The 21,339-nt window shown below is 38.4% G+C and overlaps 1 protein-coding gene across 1 annotated transcript in view; it reads left to right on the plus strand.

Annotated features, from left to right (window-relative positions):
- The window catches only part of LOC127215285 (integrin alpha-8), a gene marked incomplete at its 5' end in the record, with an annotated part of 131,197 nt that extends 115,213 nt beyond the window's left edge, over positions 1–15,984 (plus strand). Inside the window, 3 exons of the mRNA XM_051175660.1 lie at positions 3,371–3,472; positions 11,201–11,323; positions 13,015–15,984. Coding sequence (XP_051031617.1) covers positions 3,371–3,472; positions 11,201–11,323; positions 13,015–13,101 — 312 coding nt within the window. The remainder of the gene's footprint in view (positions 1–3,370; positions 3,473–11,200; positions 11,324–13,014) is intronic.
- Between the last annotated feature and the right edge of the window lie 5,355 nt (positions 15,985–21,339).

The raw sequence follows: 21,339 nt of genomic DNA on the forward strand, positions 1-21,339 counted from the left end.
GGACTTTAGAAAATATTCTACACAGGTACAGTGTATCTCAGAGAATGCCACACACGGATCTCTGCATAATTAATTCAGTCTATTCATTCCCTTGCCTTGTGACAGAAATTACAAAAGCAAAATTTTACCAGAAACCATCTGGTTTCTTGAAAGGTCTTTTCAAAAAAATTAGAACTTTAGATAAGAGAGAATCTCAAAAGGTAGGCTCAGTAACAATTTCATTTTCCCGGTATAATTCAGAAAAATGTGATTTTTTAGTCTCTTCATAATGAATTGCCATGGTAGACTTTTATCATTTAATTACTTTTCTGACACACATACATGAATACTAATTTCTTCAAAGACCGAGTCACAACAAAAATTAGGCCACTTTCAATACTTTCAAATGGCATAAATTTTAAAATTATAAATGGCCTTTTCAAATCAGATTGTACCTTTAATAGATGACATTGGTGTCATAGCTTTTCTAGCTTCACGACATTTCAACTGAAGAGCCTAGAAGATGACTCTGCCACTTGTACAGCAAAGGTCTGCTTGGGGTTGCTCAGCCTGCTGGCTATTAGTTCTAATCTGAGAGCCAGGAGAAATATGTCTTAGGAAACTGCCAAGCCCACGTGGCCTAAATGAAAAAAATAAATGTATATTCCTCTGCCATGCTGAAACAAGAGAGAAGGGCTTTCCAATGAAGCAGGACCTGTCATCACAGCACTGTAACTGAGTGGGGGTGTGATGATTTTAAACTGTCTGCTTCTGCTCAGTGCCTGCAATTCTATCTCAATGTGAGGGCCATCGAGAAATCACATCTTCCTTCTCCTATTAAGAAGACTCAGTGTAAACACTGGAGAGATGGTTCAGTGATCAGGAGCACTGGCTGCTCTTGCATAGTGGCTATGGTCTATAACTCCAGTCCAGTGATCGTTGACCTCCTCTGGCCTCTGCAGGCACCAGGCATGCCCATTTATGGGTGCATGTGTGAGCATGTGTAGGCAAACACTCATATACTTAAAGTAAAAGTTAAACTTAAAGAAAAGAGATTCGGTGTGTTTGAAGGAAGTCACTAGTGACTGGGTAGTTGTTTAAACAATAGTTAACAGAGGAGTCAGACTAGATCATATATCAACACTCCAAGTTCCTTCCAGTAAAAGGTAACTCTAAGGGTAATAGGGTAAACCAAGTTACTATGTGTGTGTTTGTTTGTGTGTGTGTGTGTGTGTGTGTGTGTGTGTGTGTGTGTGTGTGTGTATACTCCTACATGTACCCACACCTGTAGCCAGTAAGCAGTGTTCCTCCATGGTGTTTGCTTCCATTCCTGCTTCTGAGTTCCAGCCTTGAGGTTCTGCCCTGACTTCTCTGCATGATGGAGTGGGACCTTAGAGTTATAAAATGAAACAAATCCTTTATTTCCTGGGTTGCTTTTGGTTATGGTGTATTATCATGGCAATAGAAGCCCTATAGGAAACAAAAGTTTAGAGGAATAGACACAGCTATCTATGAGATTATAACCCTTAACCCATAGAACCTTATTGTGTGCCTGGGTGGTGGCTCATGCCTGAGGCTGAATTAGGAGATTACAATCAGTTTGAGACTAGACTCGGCTACCAAAAGAATTCCAAGTAAGCTTTGGCTACAGAGTGAGATTCTGTCTCTAAATAAAATCATGGTATTTCATTACTAAAGTGCTTCCTGTGTGAGTAAATTAAACTAAAATCACCACAAATTAGCCATGTTTCCATATTTTATAAAAAATTTTAACACATAAATTTTAAAAATCCAACTTTCAGCTAAAAATGGAAATGGCAGCCAAGAATAGACCATCAAAGAATGACACCCAGAACATAATTTGTTTCAAATGAGTAGAATTATTCTATTAGAAATTGGACAATTAGAAAAAAAGGACAGAGATAGTTATTTTAAATAGATAAAAGTTACATTTCATGGTCTGTGCTTATCATATATAAAAGACAGGGTTTACTAGGGCAGAAAAATTGATTCATAGGAAAAACTTAACCTATAAAAAGATTTGAACAAAATTTTTACCATCCAAATAGTTGGATTGGTGCCAAGAGGCTCCAGATATATGAGGATGTGCTGGTAACTTTGCTGTACTGAAATTCTGATATCTGAGGGAGTGAAAGGGCTCTGTGATATATATAACACCTGCCATTTTCCATGATAGAAATGTTTTTTCTGTAGTTGTTTTAGCATGCCAGCACCATGTTAGAAGATATGGAAGTTGGGAAGAGATGCCCAAGCACACATCATTGTATGATGTTTTCCTTTATGAAATAAATATAAGTAATATTAGTAATGTTGGTAATAATAAAATATAGTTAAACAGAACTGAGTTTTGACTGTTACATTTTTATAAATATAAGTTAATTTATATAATTTAACTTTTAGTAACCTTTTATTTATTTTGAAACTTTTGTTCCTGTACACAATATATCTTAATCATATCTACCCCTACTCCCTCAAACTTCCCCCATAATCCTTCTCCATATATCTCCCTCCCACCTCATGTCATGTTTATCTATTATGTTATGATTTAACAACTGACCTCAGTTTCTGAAATCTTGGCCATTAGCCCTCAGAAGCATTTCATTCCCCACAACTGGAATATCTAGCAGGGAGAAGGCAGAGACTGGTAAACACCTTCAAGTACACAGGACAGACTCCAGGCTTACCTACAGCGTCAGTAGCACTGAGCCTGAGCAGCCCTGCCCTGGGCCTTCTGTGCAACACACGATGTGAAACATTCCTTTATAACTTTCCTCTTTTGGGTAACAAAGGTCTGTAATCCCTGTAGGTCCTCCTAGCCCTTCACAAGCAGTAACTCCAGAAAATCCTTGTACTTACTCCTTTTAGAACCCAAATTTCCTAGGGCATGGTTCCTCTTAAACTTAGACACAAATATTATACTAACAAAATTTATCTTAACCAGGCTTAGTAGCACATGCCTAAAATCCCTTAGGAAGCAGAAGCAGGCTACATAGTGAAAATCCTGTCAAAAAACAAAACAAAACAAACAAACAAACAAAAAACCCCACCCTCAAATGTGTGTGAATAAGTTTAAAGTGTATATTAAACATACATATAATTAAAAATAAGAGGTACATGAATGGTTAGTCATATATTTGAATAGATGGGGGGATATTTAGAGAAAAGATAAATGTACAGACATTTGGAAGGATGGATAAATGTGTCGTAGTTGAAAGCTTGTTGGGATGGATGGATGGATGACATAAAAGAACAGAAAAAAAAAGAAGAAAGAAAAATTTGAACATTGAAATTACTAAAAACAACTGAGTGTGCAGCAGTATATTTAAGATGTTTCAAGGACATACATTTAAATAAATGCCTTTACTTTCAGAGGAAGAATGATCCCTATGCTCTTGCATCCCTGGTGTCCTTTACAGTGAAGAAGATGCCTTATAAAGACCAGCCAGCAACACTTCCCACCGGGAGCATAGCAGTGAGTATTTCATGGTAAAGAGTATCTAATTAGCCAAGTTCGGGCTTGGTTAAGACATTTGCATGGATTAAAGAGTATTTTTCCTCTTGATCCCACCATTTTCTTGTTTGTTCTAGAAATTTCCCAGTGCTTTTTGACCCAGTTATTAAATTTTCATGGAAATTTCTACATCAAAAACTACAGGTGCAAGACTTACACCATAAAGCACTTTTTAAGTCTGTTGTTCTGTTTCAGAAAAACACATTCCAATAGAAACAGTGGTCCTAACAACATTATACTGGTTCTTAAATTTTGATAACAGCATGGCTGGTTTGGTAGGGAGAGAGGAAACTTCCCCAGAACAGCTGCAAACTTTTAGAATCCTCTGTCCTTTTCGTGCCAAGAACAATTCTGAGCTGAGAGATGGGGAAATATGAGCTTCAGTTGAACAAATATTGTTTTTTTTTAAAAAAATTAAGACTTCAGCTTCACAGCTGCCACAAAATAATTTTTGACACCTTCTGGAGTGTGGCAAACCCTTGCAAAGATGAGAAGGCCATTGCTGAGAGTGTCAAAAAGATGGTTCACAAAACTTTAGTTACTTACAAAGATGATCAAACCCTGAAAAACTCAGTTCTCTTCAGAACAATATTAAAGCCAGGCACGGTGGCACACATCTTTAATCCCAGCACTCAGGAGGAAGAGGCAGACAGATCTCTGTGAGTTCCAGGCCAGCCTGGTCTACATAATGATTTCCAGGACAGCCAGAGAGACCCTGTCTCAAACAAACAAACAAACAAACAAAATCAGTATTAAAGTTTCAAGTCTCCTCACTTAGTTATCAGAAGATAATCATAACCCCCAACTCTGATCCCTAAACCTTTGTTATTCAAAATGTGTCTTGTAAACCAGGATCCCGGGCATCTTCTGGGAGCTGGTTAGAAATATAGAAGCAAGCTTCTCTCTGAGCATGTCTTGGATCAAAATTATCAGGACATCCGCACAATCAAATTTGTGAAGTGCTCCATTAGAATGTATATAGTTGATCCGTTTGTCACCTGTCCATTTCCAGCCTGGGTCTTCCATTTAACTCTAATGGTTCCTCTTTGTAGCCTAATTGGCCTTCGATAATTGAAATTAGGGATTGAAGAAATAGTTCAGTCAGTAATTGTTTGCCTTGCAAGCACAAGTCCAGTATCTGGAACTCAGATTTTTTTTTTTTTTTTTTTTTTGAGACGGAGACTGGAGAGAAGGCTCATGGTTAAGAATGCTGATTGCTTTCCCAGGGGACCTGGGATTGATTCTCAGCACCTACATAGTGGCTCACACCATCTGTCTATAACCCGTTCCAGGGAATCTGATGGCCTTCTCTGGCCTCTGTGGGCACCAGTCATACATACAGTGCACAGACATACATGCAGGCAAAAACACCTATATACATAAAATATAATAAAATAAAATAAAGGGCAGGGCATGGAGGAGGTAGAGACAAGTTCAGTAGACCTCAGGCTCCCTGGCAAGCCTCCCCTCACCGATTTTACCAATTCTAGGCCAGTGAGAAACCCTGTCTCAAGATGAAAATAAAAACAAAGGCAGACTATTCACAAGGGACAACACCTGAAGTTGCTTTTTGTCTCTGCATTCATGCACATGCATATGTACACACACGCACATGCACACACATGCACACACACACACACACACGTGTGCACGTATGTATATATGCACACATAGACTCACTTAAAAATAAGTGAAGTAGATTATCTATTGATTATTTATCTAGTCTCAACTTGGAATATACAATTAGAATCATTACTCATGCAACTTTAAATACATGTAGAAATATATACATCCTGAGACCTCACTCCATGTGTTTGAACTAAATAGGTGTGGAGAGGGGCCTTCAGCTGTGATTTAAAACCCTATAGATAACTGAAGTTTCAGTGATTGGCAAGGGATAATTAAGTCTCCAGTCTCAACAAATGTTAATAAACATCCCCAAATGTCTCCTTGTCTCTGGCTAAGTCTAGTAAGCCCACACTGGAAATGACAATCAAGATTTAAGCAATGTATTTTAAAGCCAGCCTGGCCACATCTTTCTTCATTTAGATCACTTCTCATTCTCTCACAAGTTGTCTGCTATAGCCTGGATTTATGTTCCAACCCAGAAAACAGAGGCTTAGGGCTTTTAATACAGAGTGTTCATCCAAAGAGGTTCAAAGACTTGCGGCTCTCAGGGAGATAAATCCAGACCCCTTTTGTTTTCTTGGAGCACGTGTTTCATAACAGAAACACATGTTCCAGTTGATTCCGTCAACAGGATTGCATCTTTCGGGACTGGCTACAGGTGACAGCCTGACGTTCTCAACTCATCTCAAAAGATCCATGAAATGATCAAATGCATGTTTCCTCCTACAGCACCATCCGTTGCCATATTAAAAACGAAAAAAAAGACCCGCTATCTGATGACGATGACTTACCGCATCATTCAGACAAAGGTTATTGGAAAAACATTTAGGAAGGAAAATGTTTTCAAGTCTCCTAAATGTGGCTCACTGGAGAAGATCTTGCCAGTACAAAGTTAACTGTGGCTTGGAGAGAACTCTGGCTGGACAGGGCAGACATCTTGATGAGACAGTTCTCAAAGGTCTTGCCATTCTTTCTCTCAAAAAGAGCCCAGCTGAAGAGAATTGCTGTAAGGTGGGAGAGTCAGTTGAATCAGTCATTTGAGAATCAGCCAAGGTCCATCAGGACACTGGGGAAGACTTTGTAGTGAGACTAGCTGATATACGATTGTTTTCCTGGACTATTGTGTGGGATGGTTAGTTGGTTTGTACTTCCTTTTCAATGTAATCATAATTCAGCCAGATCTTGACGTATAAGTAAGCTCTGCTTATGTAGGAAATAGTCCCGCCTGCCACTCACATAGCATCTGACTTGGTAACAAACACCTATTAGAGGTAAGGTAGGGGGCATATGGTTTAGAGGCATACAAGTGGATCTTAAATCATCACAGCACAGGGGGAAAAAAGGAAATTAAAAAGACATGACACCGGGGGCTGTTGAAATGTGCTCAGCTGCTCCCCTTTGTGTTTCTGTTTTGTTCTAAATGGCATGTAGGTAAAGCGTCTTGGTGTATTTATTAAAACATTCACCCGACCCCATTCCAGTATGTTTACATAAGACTTTGTGATATGTAAACACACACGTCAATGTTAATTACATTTGCAAACAAAAGGAAGCTGTTTCCTCCCACCTTGGTGTTTTTTTTAAATCAAAATACCCAAAACTATACCATAAATGTCAATGGTAGAATGTAGACATATTGAAGTTTATTTATAGTCTTTCAACCATAATAAAGAACAGCAAGATTTATGATATGATGAAGGTAAGATTAAATGTTCCCTGCTTAGGATCACTTTGAGAAAATCCAACTGCTTATAATTTATAGATTCTACTTCCTAAAGCCACAGATAATGATAATGAGTGAGTTGCTAAGTTTTTATACTACTTTAAATACCTTCAAGTTCTTGATAAGCAAAAATGCATTAAAGCAGATAGCTGATTTGTTGGCAAGCAACTAGGCTCCTCACAACATTTTAAGGTCTTCAGTTACTCAATATTAACTTTTGTTGGGAAGTTAAAAATCCAGTCCCAAGCCTGAAAATAAGTCTTCATTTTTTCCAATTTTTTGAGAAGGGGAGGGGGAAGAGAGAGAAAGAGAAATATATATATATATATATATATATATATATATATAGAGAGAGAGAGAGAGAGAGAGAGAGAGAGAGAGAACACACATGCTGCACAGGCACACGTGCACACACACACTCACACACACACACACACACACTCACTCACACACCCCTATTGGAGGTCAGAGGACAACTTAGGAGTTGATTCTCTCCTGCCACCTTGTGGAATCCAGGGCTTGCACTCAGGTAATCAGGCCCAAGCACAAGAGCTTCTATCCAGTGCAAGCTCTAAAGTAAACACTCTCTGCAATGTGTGGTCTGTACTCTGCTGTGAGGCAGACAAATCTTACAGTGAGGAATTTGGATATGTCAGCTGATCTCACCATTGAGTCACAGGACAATGCCAGGCCTATAGAACCTGAGTTCCTGAAATGTAGGACTACAGAACAAACTCATAGTTTATTTTCATTTCCCTTCTATAAAATGTAACAGAGAGGTCTGATGCCATACAAATATTTCTCCCATTAAGCAGTTTGTTTGTTTCATAGAAATGAATTTCACTTTAGTGACTGAAAACTTTGTGACTGTTGCATGTGGCCAATTGTGAAGAATAACTGGACTTTGGAAACAATAAAAAAAGTGTAAGAGATAATTTACTTTTTAATATATTAACAATGCATTTAAATAATAGGTTTACATTAACAGATAATAGTTGATATTTAGGTTAACAGTATATTGTTAAAGTTAATATCTCCTCATTTTTTTTTAATGTGGCTGAATTTACACATCTAATATTTCCATTGGGCAGTAGTGAGCAAGCCCAAGGTCACAGCTGATGATTCCTACAGAGATTCAGAGAACATGGGGTGTTTCATATTATTTGACATGAACACAAATTTATCAGCATAAACCCACAGTTATTCATAGCAAATCTCACATTCCATGCTTCATTTTCTCATTAGTTATTAACCTTTGAATACTTCAGACAAAGCTGCTTGAAGGCTTATCAAGATGAATGTAAGTATTAGAAATGACCAAGTTTTGGTATTTGTTAGCATTTCATTTTCATTCAAACATCTCCAAAATTAGTTTGCAATATTCCACTGCCATGAATTTAAATAACATAGGTCCCAACAAAGTGACCAGTTAATTGATTCCTTTTAAGCCACATTTATCTCTACAGAGCACTGAGTTTTGGGAAGAATGCCACCTTAATCCCTCCTCTCCAAGGCACACAGTTCATGGTGATCCTCTTTGCCGCCACTCTCTATTAACTGCACTGCACGCCCAAAAGTGCTCTATGCATTTCCAATGGTGTTGGTGTCCTGACTTTCTAAATATGTAGCATAAATACCAGATCATCTTAGGAAGACACCAAGGTGGAGAGAGGTCGGCAGTCACACCAGTCTTAGACTGGGCCATTTGGATCCCAGAGGCAGTGGGAAGCACTCAGAGTCCCCAAAGGCCTTCGGTCCCTTCCCCTTAGTGAACTGCATGGAGTGGGATGCAAGAATATACATGACATGGATAGTCTTTACACTTCAGGGTACTCAGAGGGATGGGAGGAAGTGGTGGCTTAAAATAAACCTGATGTTACTGGAATCAGGCTGGCCACAGTTTTGATAATGAGAAACTCAGAATTCTGGAACTAAAAGAGGATTTCAGAGTTTTGGATCACCACATGGTGATCATCTCCCACAGGCTGCCTAAGGCACAGCTGCCAGAACCTTGAAAACAAATATAAGCCAAGAGCCAGGAAAGAGTTGCCCCTGCTCCAGAAGTCCCTGTTGAGAACATGTGTCCATCCCATGCGTTAGCTGTGCTTTTTCACTGCTGTTTGAGAAAAGGGAGTCCTTCAAGAATCTTGCTTTGATCTTTGTAGGGGATGCCAATGCTTACTTCCACAGATAGACTGTGTTTGACACAGTCCATTAAAGCTTTCAATGGTCAGATAGGGAGGTCACCTGGTGAAGGACCCATTATCCATTCATATGTCTGCTAGATGGAGGCATGGATTAAGATAAGAGGAACAATAAAGCCAGGAAGAGCTGAGCAGAGCATTGGCAAGGTTCCAAATCTAGTTAAGAAGGCAGAACAACCAACATGCATGCATACATACATACATAGGCGTGATTAGGGTCCAATACTCACTTCCACTGATGAAATTGTCCAGTTGTTTTCTGCCAGACCAGTTTACAGCTACCAACTGGTCATAGTTCCCTCTCCATAATTCCCTATAGGATTGTGGTCTAGAGTTCTTAGGTAGTTTCAGTGAACATACTTAAAATGAAAAGCATATAGACCAACTTAAAAGAAGCAATGCTTACTGCTGTTAAAGCCAGACAGATATATAAAGCATGATAGATAATATTCAAATCCTAGAATAATTTTTACTTCCATTTTCTCTGATCAAAGGTTTCAGCAGCATGGCTTGGTCCCTCCTCCACTTTGTATGGAGGTCTGTAGCTTCCTTGCACAGACTCCCAGCTCAGAAGCAAGAGAGGCCCTTCTTCTGCCCCAGTGGGGAGATGGTATTCATAAGTTCTGACCTTACAGACCCATTAGGGAGGTCTCATTCTCCTCCAGGAATCTTTCCAACAGTGGGGAATGACACAGGCTCCTATTAACTCCAGGTGCTTACTCCAGCTCTGTCCATGAAAATTAGACTTAGGTTTGAAGGCAGCCCAAACACATGAAGATAACACCACATCACTTTGCCCAGTACAACATCAATCTAAGCAATCAGAGTGTCTTCTATTAATAATGATGTTTATTAGGTACTAGAACATCACTGCAATGGAAATACATTTGCTACAGCAAACTGACTATACTTGGAGAAGTTGAGAAAAAGGGAACAGTTTGTAAATGTGTGTAGATTGAAGTGATCTTTTTTATTTCAGCAGAGTCTTTTAAAGATTTTATTTTATTTGTGTGTATGGGTGTGTGTGTGTGTGTGTGTGTGTGTGTGTGTGTGTGTGTGTGTGTGTGTGTGTGTGTGCAGGTGCCTGCATAGGTCAGAAGAGAAAGTCAAATCTCCTGGAACTGGATTCATGGGTATTTGCAGGTGCTGGGAGTCAAACTCCCATCCTCTGCAAGAGCAATTAAGTGTTCTTAATCATTGAACCATCTCTCCAAGGCCCTCCTGGGCAGAATCTTTGTTACTGATGACTATCAAGCAGTCATTCATAAGAACCCTTTTTCATGCCACCTTTGTTTATTCCCATTTGTTAGGGTTGACACAAGTAGCTTCACTCTCATTCTGACAAATTTCATATCAAGTAACTCCATAAAAATGCAAGATAGGGGCTGGTAAGATTGCTCAATGGTCAAGAGCACATGCTACCAATCCTGACGACCTGAGCTCTAATCATAGAATTCACAGGGTAAAAGGACAGACTGTACCTAGAGAAAGTTGTTCTCTGACATCTACACACACACACACACACACACACACACACACACTGGATGGATAGATGGATGGATGGATGGATGGATGGATGGATGGATGGATGGATGGATAGATGGACACAGGGTAGCTAGCCTTAAGTTCTCAGCTGTCATTTATTACTAGATAAATAGTCTACAGATGAAGAGACCCAGAACTGACATTAACTAGTGACACTGACTCTCCAATATCTAATATTTCATGGTTGCTCATAAATTCACCTTTCAGTGAGATCAGCTGAGTTCTATGAGGTGTGTGGATACTCTTGACACTCACTGCTTTTAGTCTATCGTGTGCAGAGAGGTCCACACCTTAAAGCTCTTCTTTCCATCTTACTGGCTCTCAGTTTTCCTGGATTTCAGTCTATGGTCTTATGAGTAAAGGGTCACCCATCCAACAAGTATCTGCTGTTAGATTTTTCACTCAGTCTCCTAGACATGGGTGTGTGCCTGTTTTAGAGAATCCAAGTTCTGTCCCTGTAACCTTCTAATCTGCCCTGGAATTCTTTCAGCTAGTATAAGAATGGCTTCAGGATGATCTACAATAGCAAACTGAAATCACCTGCTTATCTCATCGAGATAGCACTCATTGGCTTCATTTTCTTTTCAGATTAAGACATCTGTGATTTGGGCCACTCCAAATGTTTCCTTCTCAATTCCATTGTGGGTCATAATACTAGCAATCCTTCTTGGCTTGCTGGTCCTGGCCATCTTAACTTTAGCTTTATGGAAGGTAAGCTAATTTTCATTACTTTTCTGTTGTCATTGAGAAGTCATTGAGGGGGTAAAAGTATATGGTTGGGAATTGTTAAATGTAATGATAAAGCCATAAGTTTCTGATTTTGATAAATTCTCAGGACAGAAGAAAATTGTGTATATTTTGCTTTGAAATTTAATATGTGTGGGGCTAATATTTTACAAGATGATGGGTAAATTTCTACCACAATGAAGTTTTGTGGGGGGGTGTGATTTCTATTTGAGTGATAGGAATTGAGCTCAGCAATTTGCACAAACTTAGACAAGCCTTTCTCTCCTGAGTGGCATTCCCAGCCCTTATCTTGAGATGTCTTATAAATTAATATATTGAATAATTGTCTTAAGACCTGTGATCTTTTTAATGTACTCAGAGTAATATTATTGATATCAAGACTTCTTTTTCTTTTCAGTTACCCAGGAGATTGTTACCCATGTCTTATTGGCATGATTCTATCACCAGTCCTTTGAATTTCTCTTTAAAAGCAATGCAGTTAATCAACTAATATAGGTTGACTCTAATTTTTGTTTTCATTTCAGCTATTAGGCCAAATAGGTCGTGCATAAGGTGTGTGGAATTAGTTTTCCATCTTGGCAATTAGTCTGTCTCTAATAAGAAACCTTAACAAATTGTTAGGTATGTCCTGCTGAGGCATGTTCTGAAAGTCTGTAAGAGCATCAGATTTATAGCCAAATGACTTGTCCATTGCCAAGTCTCTCACTCTAAATGAAAAACAGTGTCATAGTGACATGGTTAGAAAAATAGCCCAGTCTCATCTTAGTCAACCACTATTATGTGGCTCTCTGAGAACACAGCATTTATACATTTTGAAACAATAGGCAGCAGTATGCTTTACAAAACTTAGAAAACTTTGTGTTAAAGAATAGCTTTTCTAATCATTATCAGCTGTCCATACTATCCTGATCCCATTTAGTCTCTGGCACACATGTAGAGATAACTTTAGCATTAGTCTGCTACTTATGGTAACTGGATAACATTCTATATGCTAAATGAGAGAATACCCCACTAGTCTTGCAAAAGAACTCTTTCTGTTTCCCACACATGAAACAATAATGATTCAATCTCTAGGGCTCTAGGAAAATATTCATCCTCTGGGGTTACAATTAATTTGAAATTCAATAGAAAAAATCTTCTGAAATCATCTTTACCAGAGGACTGGTAAACCTGTTAAAAGTCCTGCCTGGTACTGTCATTGACATATCCACAAACTGGATCTTCCTCTAAATACTATATGTCCCACCAAGTCCAGAAGAACAGAACACAATGTCACTTCTTCCTACAATGTGTCCTAGGTACCCTATAGAACACAGGAAATGACACTTGTCAGGTCATTTGTCAGGCCCATGAGGAATGCATACAGAAAAGCAGAGCAATTTTTAGAAGACTAGTTACAATACAAGAAAACATCTAAGGTATGTGGGTGGTTTCTATAAAGTGAAGACATTCTGCCACCACTGTTTATGTGGCAGGAGGAGGGACACAGATGTTCTGCTAACTTTGTCCAAGCAATGAATTCTCTCCACAGATAACCAATAATCTGATTTCCCCTCTTAATTTGGAGAATTAGACAGATGTGCAAAATGCAAGATATTTAATCAAATAAGGGTCTTTACAAACTCCCTAGATGACTTGACTTTCCTTTCTCCTAGTGTGGATTCTTTGATAGAGCAAGACCTCCTCAGGATGAAATGACAGATAGGGAACAACTGACCAGTGACAAGACACCAGAGGCATGACTCAGAAATGTGAAGACCTAAAATACAAACACTGGTCCTGTTCTAAGAAGGAAGGAAAGAAAGAAAGGACACAAGAGCGAAATGATCAGAGCCTTCCATAGCTGCCAGTGACCTAGGGGATGGAAGGATACCTGATGATCACCTCATCTACTTCATGCATTGACATGGAGTGTGAAGAACCCTGTGGGAAAAGAAACCACCAATACTGTAGAAACAATCAGCAGTTGTGACAATTCCTTTTGCTTTCACCGTTTCACATCTGGCCGACATTTTGGAATGGCTGTGGGAACTCAGGCGGCTGTCCAGATCAGCCCAATGTGACTTGCAAAAATGATTCCTACAGAGACGAGGTGAACTAAGATTGAACACTACTGTAACCCAATGAAATCTCTGACACCTCCCTAGGGAAGAGAAACCTTTCTAAGGATGCGATGGCTCAGGGAGACAAGCAATATGTTGTCAGGACTGTGAAAGTACTTGTGAAACAACAAAGATCATTTCATTAAGTGAAGACAAAAAATGTATTTATTTATTTTCCATTTTTCTAGGTAGAGAATCAGGCCATTCAGAGGATTTGGAAATTAAGATTTAGTTGGCTAGATTTCAACATCACTCAGCTTATTTCCTTTTAAGACAACTACTCTGCAAATAACATGTTTAATTGGGCTTACTTTTGTGTTAGACGGTGTTATACACAAATTGGTGCAAGGGGTCAATGTTGCTTAATATCTTGCTGACTGCCGCCTGGAGTTACTTTTCTTCATGCTCTCCAAGAAACCATATCTGCACAATTCAACACAAAATTTTGTATTTATAGTTCCTTTTATACATGTAAAAAAACTATTTCCACTGATTTCTTTAAAGCATCAATTTCAAGGTACTCACTATCGTGATGGCATTTAAAGTACTGGCACAATTTGTAGAGTCCATATAAAAAACAATTTAACAATATGGGTAAATGTTATTTTAATAGTTATGGTAAACACCAATGTTTAACTTGGGATCTACACACATTTTTTTATAATACCTCACACTTATAGAAAAACAAAATATGTTGAACATGAATAAAATGGAGATATATGAAGTTATACAGGTGTGAGAGAATCAGAAAACTCACTCCTGAGGATGTAACAGTACTTATTACAGCTTTATTACCCACTGCTTTCTGTTTAATCTTTCCTAGAACATAATCTTGGGAAATAATCTTCTACATTTAAGCTATTTTACCATCATCTTTACTTAACCATCCAGAAAAATGTTGCTTAGAGCTCTTGTAAATAATTCATAATCATTTGTAATATTACCATTTTGAAGTAATATTGACCAGCCAAATTCATAAGATGGTCTGCACAATATTATAGCCTTTTTATAGAAATGAAAAATTGCTGTGGAGAAATGCTGAACAAAATTTTATGTGCAATAGATAAAAGACCTATGTATCTGAGGCATGTTTACACTGGCATTAGTTAATTTTTTTAATTAGTATCCTGAATACTAAGTCTGATACAACAAGTTGACCAAAATCCTAATGTTTACAAAGCAGTCTGGAAAATCTGTGTCTTAATTTCAACAATGACACTTTATTTGAAAGATGAAGCAAACTCACAGATAGTAAATTTCATGTGCTGCCTTAACCTGGAAAGGAGCCACTTGGCTTCAGTTGCCAAAGTGCCTTGGAAAGCAAATGAAAAGCAGACGAACATTGTTGCTGTTCATCTTCCCCTGCTTGTCGTTTAAATCTGTCCTGGTAGCTGGTCCCTGTCTATCAGGAGTCCACATCTAGTTCCCAGTCTGTGTGGCTAGTGCCTGGAGCATGGCCTTGCCTCAAAGAGTTTTGTGGCTCCATACAAACCTCTGGAGTTGTCTTCACTGTCAGTCTTTTTGGTAAAACCAGATTCGTAAGCAGAAAGCCTTCTATATGATATGATTTGAGAGGGACAAACAGCTCTGTATATACTACATAATGGTTTAACTTTTGTGATTCCTGATGGAGGACCAGTACAAACTCCCCAACAGTTTGGAATTCATCTCTGATTTGGAAGGAACTCAGAGAACTCTTATCATTAAGCATAGGAACTGGGGAAACAGTTTATACAACCATATGTGGGAAACTAGAGATGCCAGGGGGTAGAGAGAACCAACACAGAAAAATATATGGACCAAAGGAAATTATGGCTTCCTATAGTCTCTACTATAGACGTGCAAGATGTCTGCCATCCACATGCACACAGAAAACAGGTCATGTGAACCTTCCAGTATGTTCTTAGACACTCATCGTCACAGAGAACACTGAGTATACAACAATGTTCACAGCACTGCTGAGGTTTTCATAACTCATCACATGCTAGACTTCAACAGGAACCTATATGTATTTCTCTTCATTAAGTTCTTTTTCCTGGTTCTTGCAGTTGTTTTGTTTCTTGTTTTGTGTTTTTTTTTTTATAAGGCACAGGGAAATGAGCAGATTTTGTAAACTTGGGAGATTTTTATACAATAAAGTAATAATGTTCTAGTCATCACTGAAATCCAAATCTTAGATCTCGTTTTATTTAAATACATGTGTAGGGATGATGGAGAGTTTCTTGTACCTATTTACATTGTCACCAATAAAATTAAAGATTAAAGACACAAAAGCATGTGTATAGCTTATTTTATGCACATGAAGCTTTCCCATTCATAATAGACCAACAGCAAAGAGGTCATTATCCCTTTATGCCTCAATTCCTTTATCATAAGAGGATTCAACATTGGAAGAAGTTATCTTTGGGTAGCAAAACTGCTCTATACTTGAGTTGTGGTGACAGCTGTTTTACTCTGAATAATTGCACCCTTTACATTGATACACCTATAGTCATGGATGATGTTTAAAAAGAGGTTCAAATGTTCACATCATTCCTAATAGTTCCACATTCATGCACCTGATTTGTCTGTTGTGATTTGCACATCCGTGCCTCTCTTCTCCTTTATAACATTCTGCCTTACATATTTAGCCAATTTCAAGGTTCTTCTCTCACCTTGTCCTTCATTTGACTCACTTTTCACATGCACTTATGATTAGTTCTCAACCTGATTGTTTTTCAGTAAGAACAGTCGCCATATCGTTTCAGCTATGTGTTCTCTACACCTAGCCACAAAGTCAGGTATATAGTGGATGCTCAAAACACTGAAGAACAAGTAGACATATATTTGCACATTAATTATTTGTGGTGAACATGTACTTTTGTAAACCACTTCAACTACTAAATACCATAGCAGTCCATGTTTCTACTTATAATGTCCATACAGTGTTATTAGAAGTTGACTATTTCCAGATTTAAATTTCTGGATTCAAAAATCTAAAACTTTTGAATATCAATATGTTTCTATAAGTCAAAAATCCTATATTTGATCTGATGTGATGGATCCCAGTTAGAACATAGGCATTGGGGCTGGCGAGATGATTTAATGGTTAAGGGTGCTGTACTGGCTAGCTTATGCCAACTATATACAAGCTAAGAGTTATCTGAAGGCAGGGAACCTTAACTAAGAAAATACCACCGTAAGATCCAGCAGTAAGGCATTTTCTTAATTAGTAATTGATACAGGATGACTCAGCCCATTGTGGGTGGGGTCATTCCTGGGATGACAGTCCTGGATTCTATAGGAAATCAGGAGCAGCAAACCAGGAGGAGTAAGCCAGTAAGCAGCCTTCCTCCACTCCTCCACAACCTCTGCATAAGCTCCTGCCTCCTGACTTCCTTCGATAACGAAGAGCAATGTGGAAGTATAAGCTGAACCCTTCCTCTCCAACTTGCTTTTTGCTCATGGTGCTTTGTCACTGCACTAGAGACCCTGGCTTACACAAGTGCTTCATTGTTTTTGCAGGGGACTAAAGTCCAGTTCCTAACACCCTCACCAGGGCAGGAGGCTCACAACCACCTGTAACTCCAGTTCCAGGGATCATTATCCTTCTTTTGATCCCCTCGAGCACCCATACACACATGTATAGATCCACACACATAGACACATAACTTAAAACAAAGAAGTACATGAGAAATATTTTGAAAAAAAAAGTATCTCTAGGTGTATGTGAAACAAATATATTTTATGACTAGATATGGATCTAATTCCTAATTATCTCAACATGGTGTACGTGTGAAATGTCTCCCTTAGGCTCATGCATTAGAACACTTGAGCTCCATCTGGAGACACTGTTTGGGGAGAAACCCTTGAGTAGAGGAAGCAGGTCACTGACATAGACGAGATACACATTAAGTGTTTAAGACCAAGTCCCACCCCACTTCTATGTTTACTCTCTACCTCTTTATTCCTTGCTATATGGAGATTCTCAGCCACCTGCTTAGCTGCCATGTCACCACACCTTACCCACCCATCCCAGCAGACATCCCCTCACTAACCATGAACCAGAATAAGTGTTTCCTCCTTCATGTTGTTTGTTGTCAGGTATGTGGTCACTAATATATGCATCTCTGATAAGGATAATGACAAGTCAAACCAAACAGATACCAAAGTCCTACTCAGTCTGTGAGATGTCACTCATTACAATCTCTCTCTTGCTGGAAAAGCAGTTGAATTTCAGATGTAAAGAACAAATTTAATTCAGTATTTGTACAGAGGTTCTCTCTGCTTCTTTTCACTAAATGAACTTTGTTTCTTTTAATTATGTGAACTTTGTAAGACTAGATATTGCTCACTCAAATGAAATGAAGGTGTTTGTAGTTCTCCATAACCAACATGTTGCTCCTAAGAAAATTAAATGAATTTACACTGACCTAAACATAACTTTTTCTTCACAATTCTGTCACTGGTTTCAACAGTTTCATGATTACTTTCAAATTTTACTTTATTTTAATCTGTAGCTCATTTTTAAATTAAATAAATTTAATGGACATACTTAATTTTGAGCTTTAATATTTAACAATTTTTTTTCGCTAATGTTCCATAAGCTATTTAAGTTTTCACTACTCTTCGGAATGGTATTCATGAATCCCAGCGAGAAGAAGCTACACATGTTTACTTTCCCCATAGCTTGGAACACTAAGATGTGCCCTCTGGATATATATTATATGTCATGTTTTCAAACCTAAACACATCTAATGTCATATGGCCACTCAGAAGAAATCAGACAAAACCAGTGCTGTTTCAATATTCTTGCTGCTGAAGATCAAGACAGAATCACTAGGGATGAACTTGTCTGATGCATACAGATAGTTATGCCCTGGGACAGCAGCAATGGTCAAAGCCTGAACATACTATTAGTGAGGACAAAGACAGGCTTTTACCAGTCTATGTTTGTAGAAATTGCTTTATAGTTGCATGTAGGAGATGGGTATTGGTTTACTAACCAATCCTTTGATTTCCTAAATACCTTCAGTCATTCTATATATGGATAACCCAACTGCATCAATAATTTTTAAACACTGATCTGACTTTTGGGTTCCTACATTGAATAAGATAAAATAAAGAGAAATGCTTTCAGAGTTTACATGAGGGTACAAGTCCCTCATGCATTTCCCACTTACTCTATAAAACTTGCACTCCCCACAGAACTCCATAGAAAGACACTCCCCTCTCACATGCCTTCAGGAAGAGCCAAGACTTGAAAACCTTTACCTTATACCCATGAATAAGAAGGCAACACCTCCAAGGCATCTAATGTTCTTGTTTGTCCCCAAACACAAAAGATTTTTTCTTTTACAGGACTCTAATTATTTTAAGATGTTGATTTCTTTTTACCTGAGAAGTTTGAAGTATCAAAACATTAGATTTTAGACTCCTTTGGAGTCTGGGTAAACCATAATCCTCCAGTGCTGCTTCATTCAATGGGGAGTTTAGCATTGAGTGTGCACATAAAGTAGGACTCACTTGCTTTTTTAAACTCTCCCAATCCCACCTCCAAAATACTAAATCGAATTCTTCATGGACAGAGACAGAAATCCAAGTTCAGCTTTGTGAATTAGAGAGCTCAGAGAGCCTGGCTCAAGTCTGTCAAGTAGAAGATCTCTGCCCATACTACATTTATCCTTGTTGGCAGATGAATAGTGGTCTGGGGGCAGTAGTTTTCCAGCGTACACCAGAATATATAGCAGGACAGGAATTCAATCCACATCTGCCTAATTCCAGAGTCTGCAACTACAATTGGCACAATTGGCAACAAATGCTGAGCATTCCTACTGCATCCTGTGTTGAAAAGAAAGAAGCTTCAGAACAATGGAACTAGGATGCTCTCAAAAATCCTTTAAGTTCTCCCATTGTGCTGGGTGGTTTTTATGGCAACTTGACACAAGTTAAAATCACTTTGGAAGACTGAGAAAATGTTCCTACCAAGCTGGCCTGCAAATAAGCTCTTGATTGATTGTTGATATGAGAGGCCCAAGTCACTATGGGTGGTGACACCCCTAGGCTGCTTGTCTGGAGTGCTATATGAAAGCAGGCTGAGCAAGAAATGAGAAGCAATAAAGAAAGCATCACTCGTCCATGGCCTCTGCATCAGCTCTTGTCTCCAGGTTCCCACCCTATGTGAGTTCCTGCCCTGACTTCCATCATTAACAGAGTGTGACTTGAGAGCATTAACCAAAATAAAATCCTTACCTCTCCAAGTTGCTATAGTCACTGCAATAGAAACTCCAATTAAAATACCCACTAAGAGAGCCGCATAATGGCTAAAGTGTGTGCAGGGTTGATAGATATACAAAATAAAACTGATTCCTTAGATTCCTGCACATCACTAAACATTGTCAATGTCTTTTGACACCTAAAAAGTTTAGCAGATGCTGTTCTGACTTTCAAAATACCTGGTAATAAAAATTTGAATATCCCAGTCACTGATCAGATTTGGAGCTGACCACCAACTACATGGGGACTTGGGGTTCGAGAACCATTTATTTATTTTATCAATATTCCTCATAGCAAAAGTCCCCTTGCTAAAAGCCTAAATGATAATTAAATTCATCAAGGAAAATATATCTAAACATTTTCTATTTCTTCTTAGAAAATGATGAATTGACATAAATGTGCCATTATGTCTTCAAACCAATGCTGTCTAATGATCCCATTGCCTGAGAGGTGATTATGATTTTTCAATTCATCTTTTGCAAACCAAAAATAAAGGATTAGCTCTGACCAACAGAATTCCAACTTAATTTAATCTCAAGCTAAGAGGTTCTTCTGATTGTGTTAACATTGATATTTGTTCGAAAGCCATTCAGGTGATATGATGTTTAGATGTCATACACTAAAAATATAATTTGAATAATTGAAAGAATGAATTTCTAATTCACCATGTATAACAGAAATGGAGAAGGCATCCTCTGGGTCAAGGAAAAGTCATGATTTTTTTAATTCTCTGGCAATCTATTATCTTAAAAAATTTTTTTGGAAATAACACCACTGCACTTTGGGAAATGTGTATCTTTCTCTTTATGAGTTTGGGTTATAATGTCTTTATTGATTCATGCTTCTCTTTGGGAGTTGGAAGGCTATGGGTGTGAAGTATGTGTGGCTATTTATGGCATGTATTTAAGAAAGAGAAGGAAAATGTGTGTCTAGAGCTGAGCCTTAGGGGACAAAGCAGATCACTAGGGTGTGTCATGAAGTTCTATAGCTCAGTCCCACTTATTGTTCATTCATTCTCCACTTCCTGACTGTGGGTGTATTATAATCAGGTGTCTCCTGCTTCTGCAGTCATGTTTTCTCTGTCATGTGGGCTATGTCCTCTAGAACTGTGAGCCAGAATATACCTTCCCTCCTTTAAGCTGTTTCTTGTTAGATGTTTGTCACAACAACGAGAAAGGCAATTAACAGACACACTGATAGAGAAACCTCAATGGAACATCACACAATTAGTCAAATATACCAAAGCATCCTAAGTACATCCTCCATGCCATTGGACAGTGAGAAATGTTTTAGAAACAGACAACCCTACAGCACAATCTGATGAGTGTTAAGGTAGCTTCCCTCAAAGCAACAGTAAGGAATTTCACAAAATTAAGTTTTCTACAATGAAGAAAGCAATAGAAAAGGCAAACATCTCTCAAGAGCTTCATTTTATAGAGATTTCACCATAAACAATGGGCTGATCATATTATTGTGACATTTGTAACTTCTTATTTTCTGTATAGCAATGATTTTCAGTGAGACTATTTGGGGAAAAGCTGATGTACCTCTCATCTTAGCTCATCTATATGTTATCTAGAGCACCAATTCTCAGCCTGTGGATCATGACCCTGTTGTGGGGTC

The sequence above is a fragment of the Phodopus roborovskii genome, unplaced genomic scaffold (assembly GCF_943737965.1).
Source record: "Phodopus roborovskii unplaced genomic scaffold, PHOROB, whole genome shotgun sequence".
NCBI classification, from domain to species: Eukaryota; Metazoa; Chordata; class Mammalia; order Rodentia; family Cricetidae; genus Phodopus; species Phodopus roborovskii.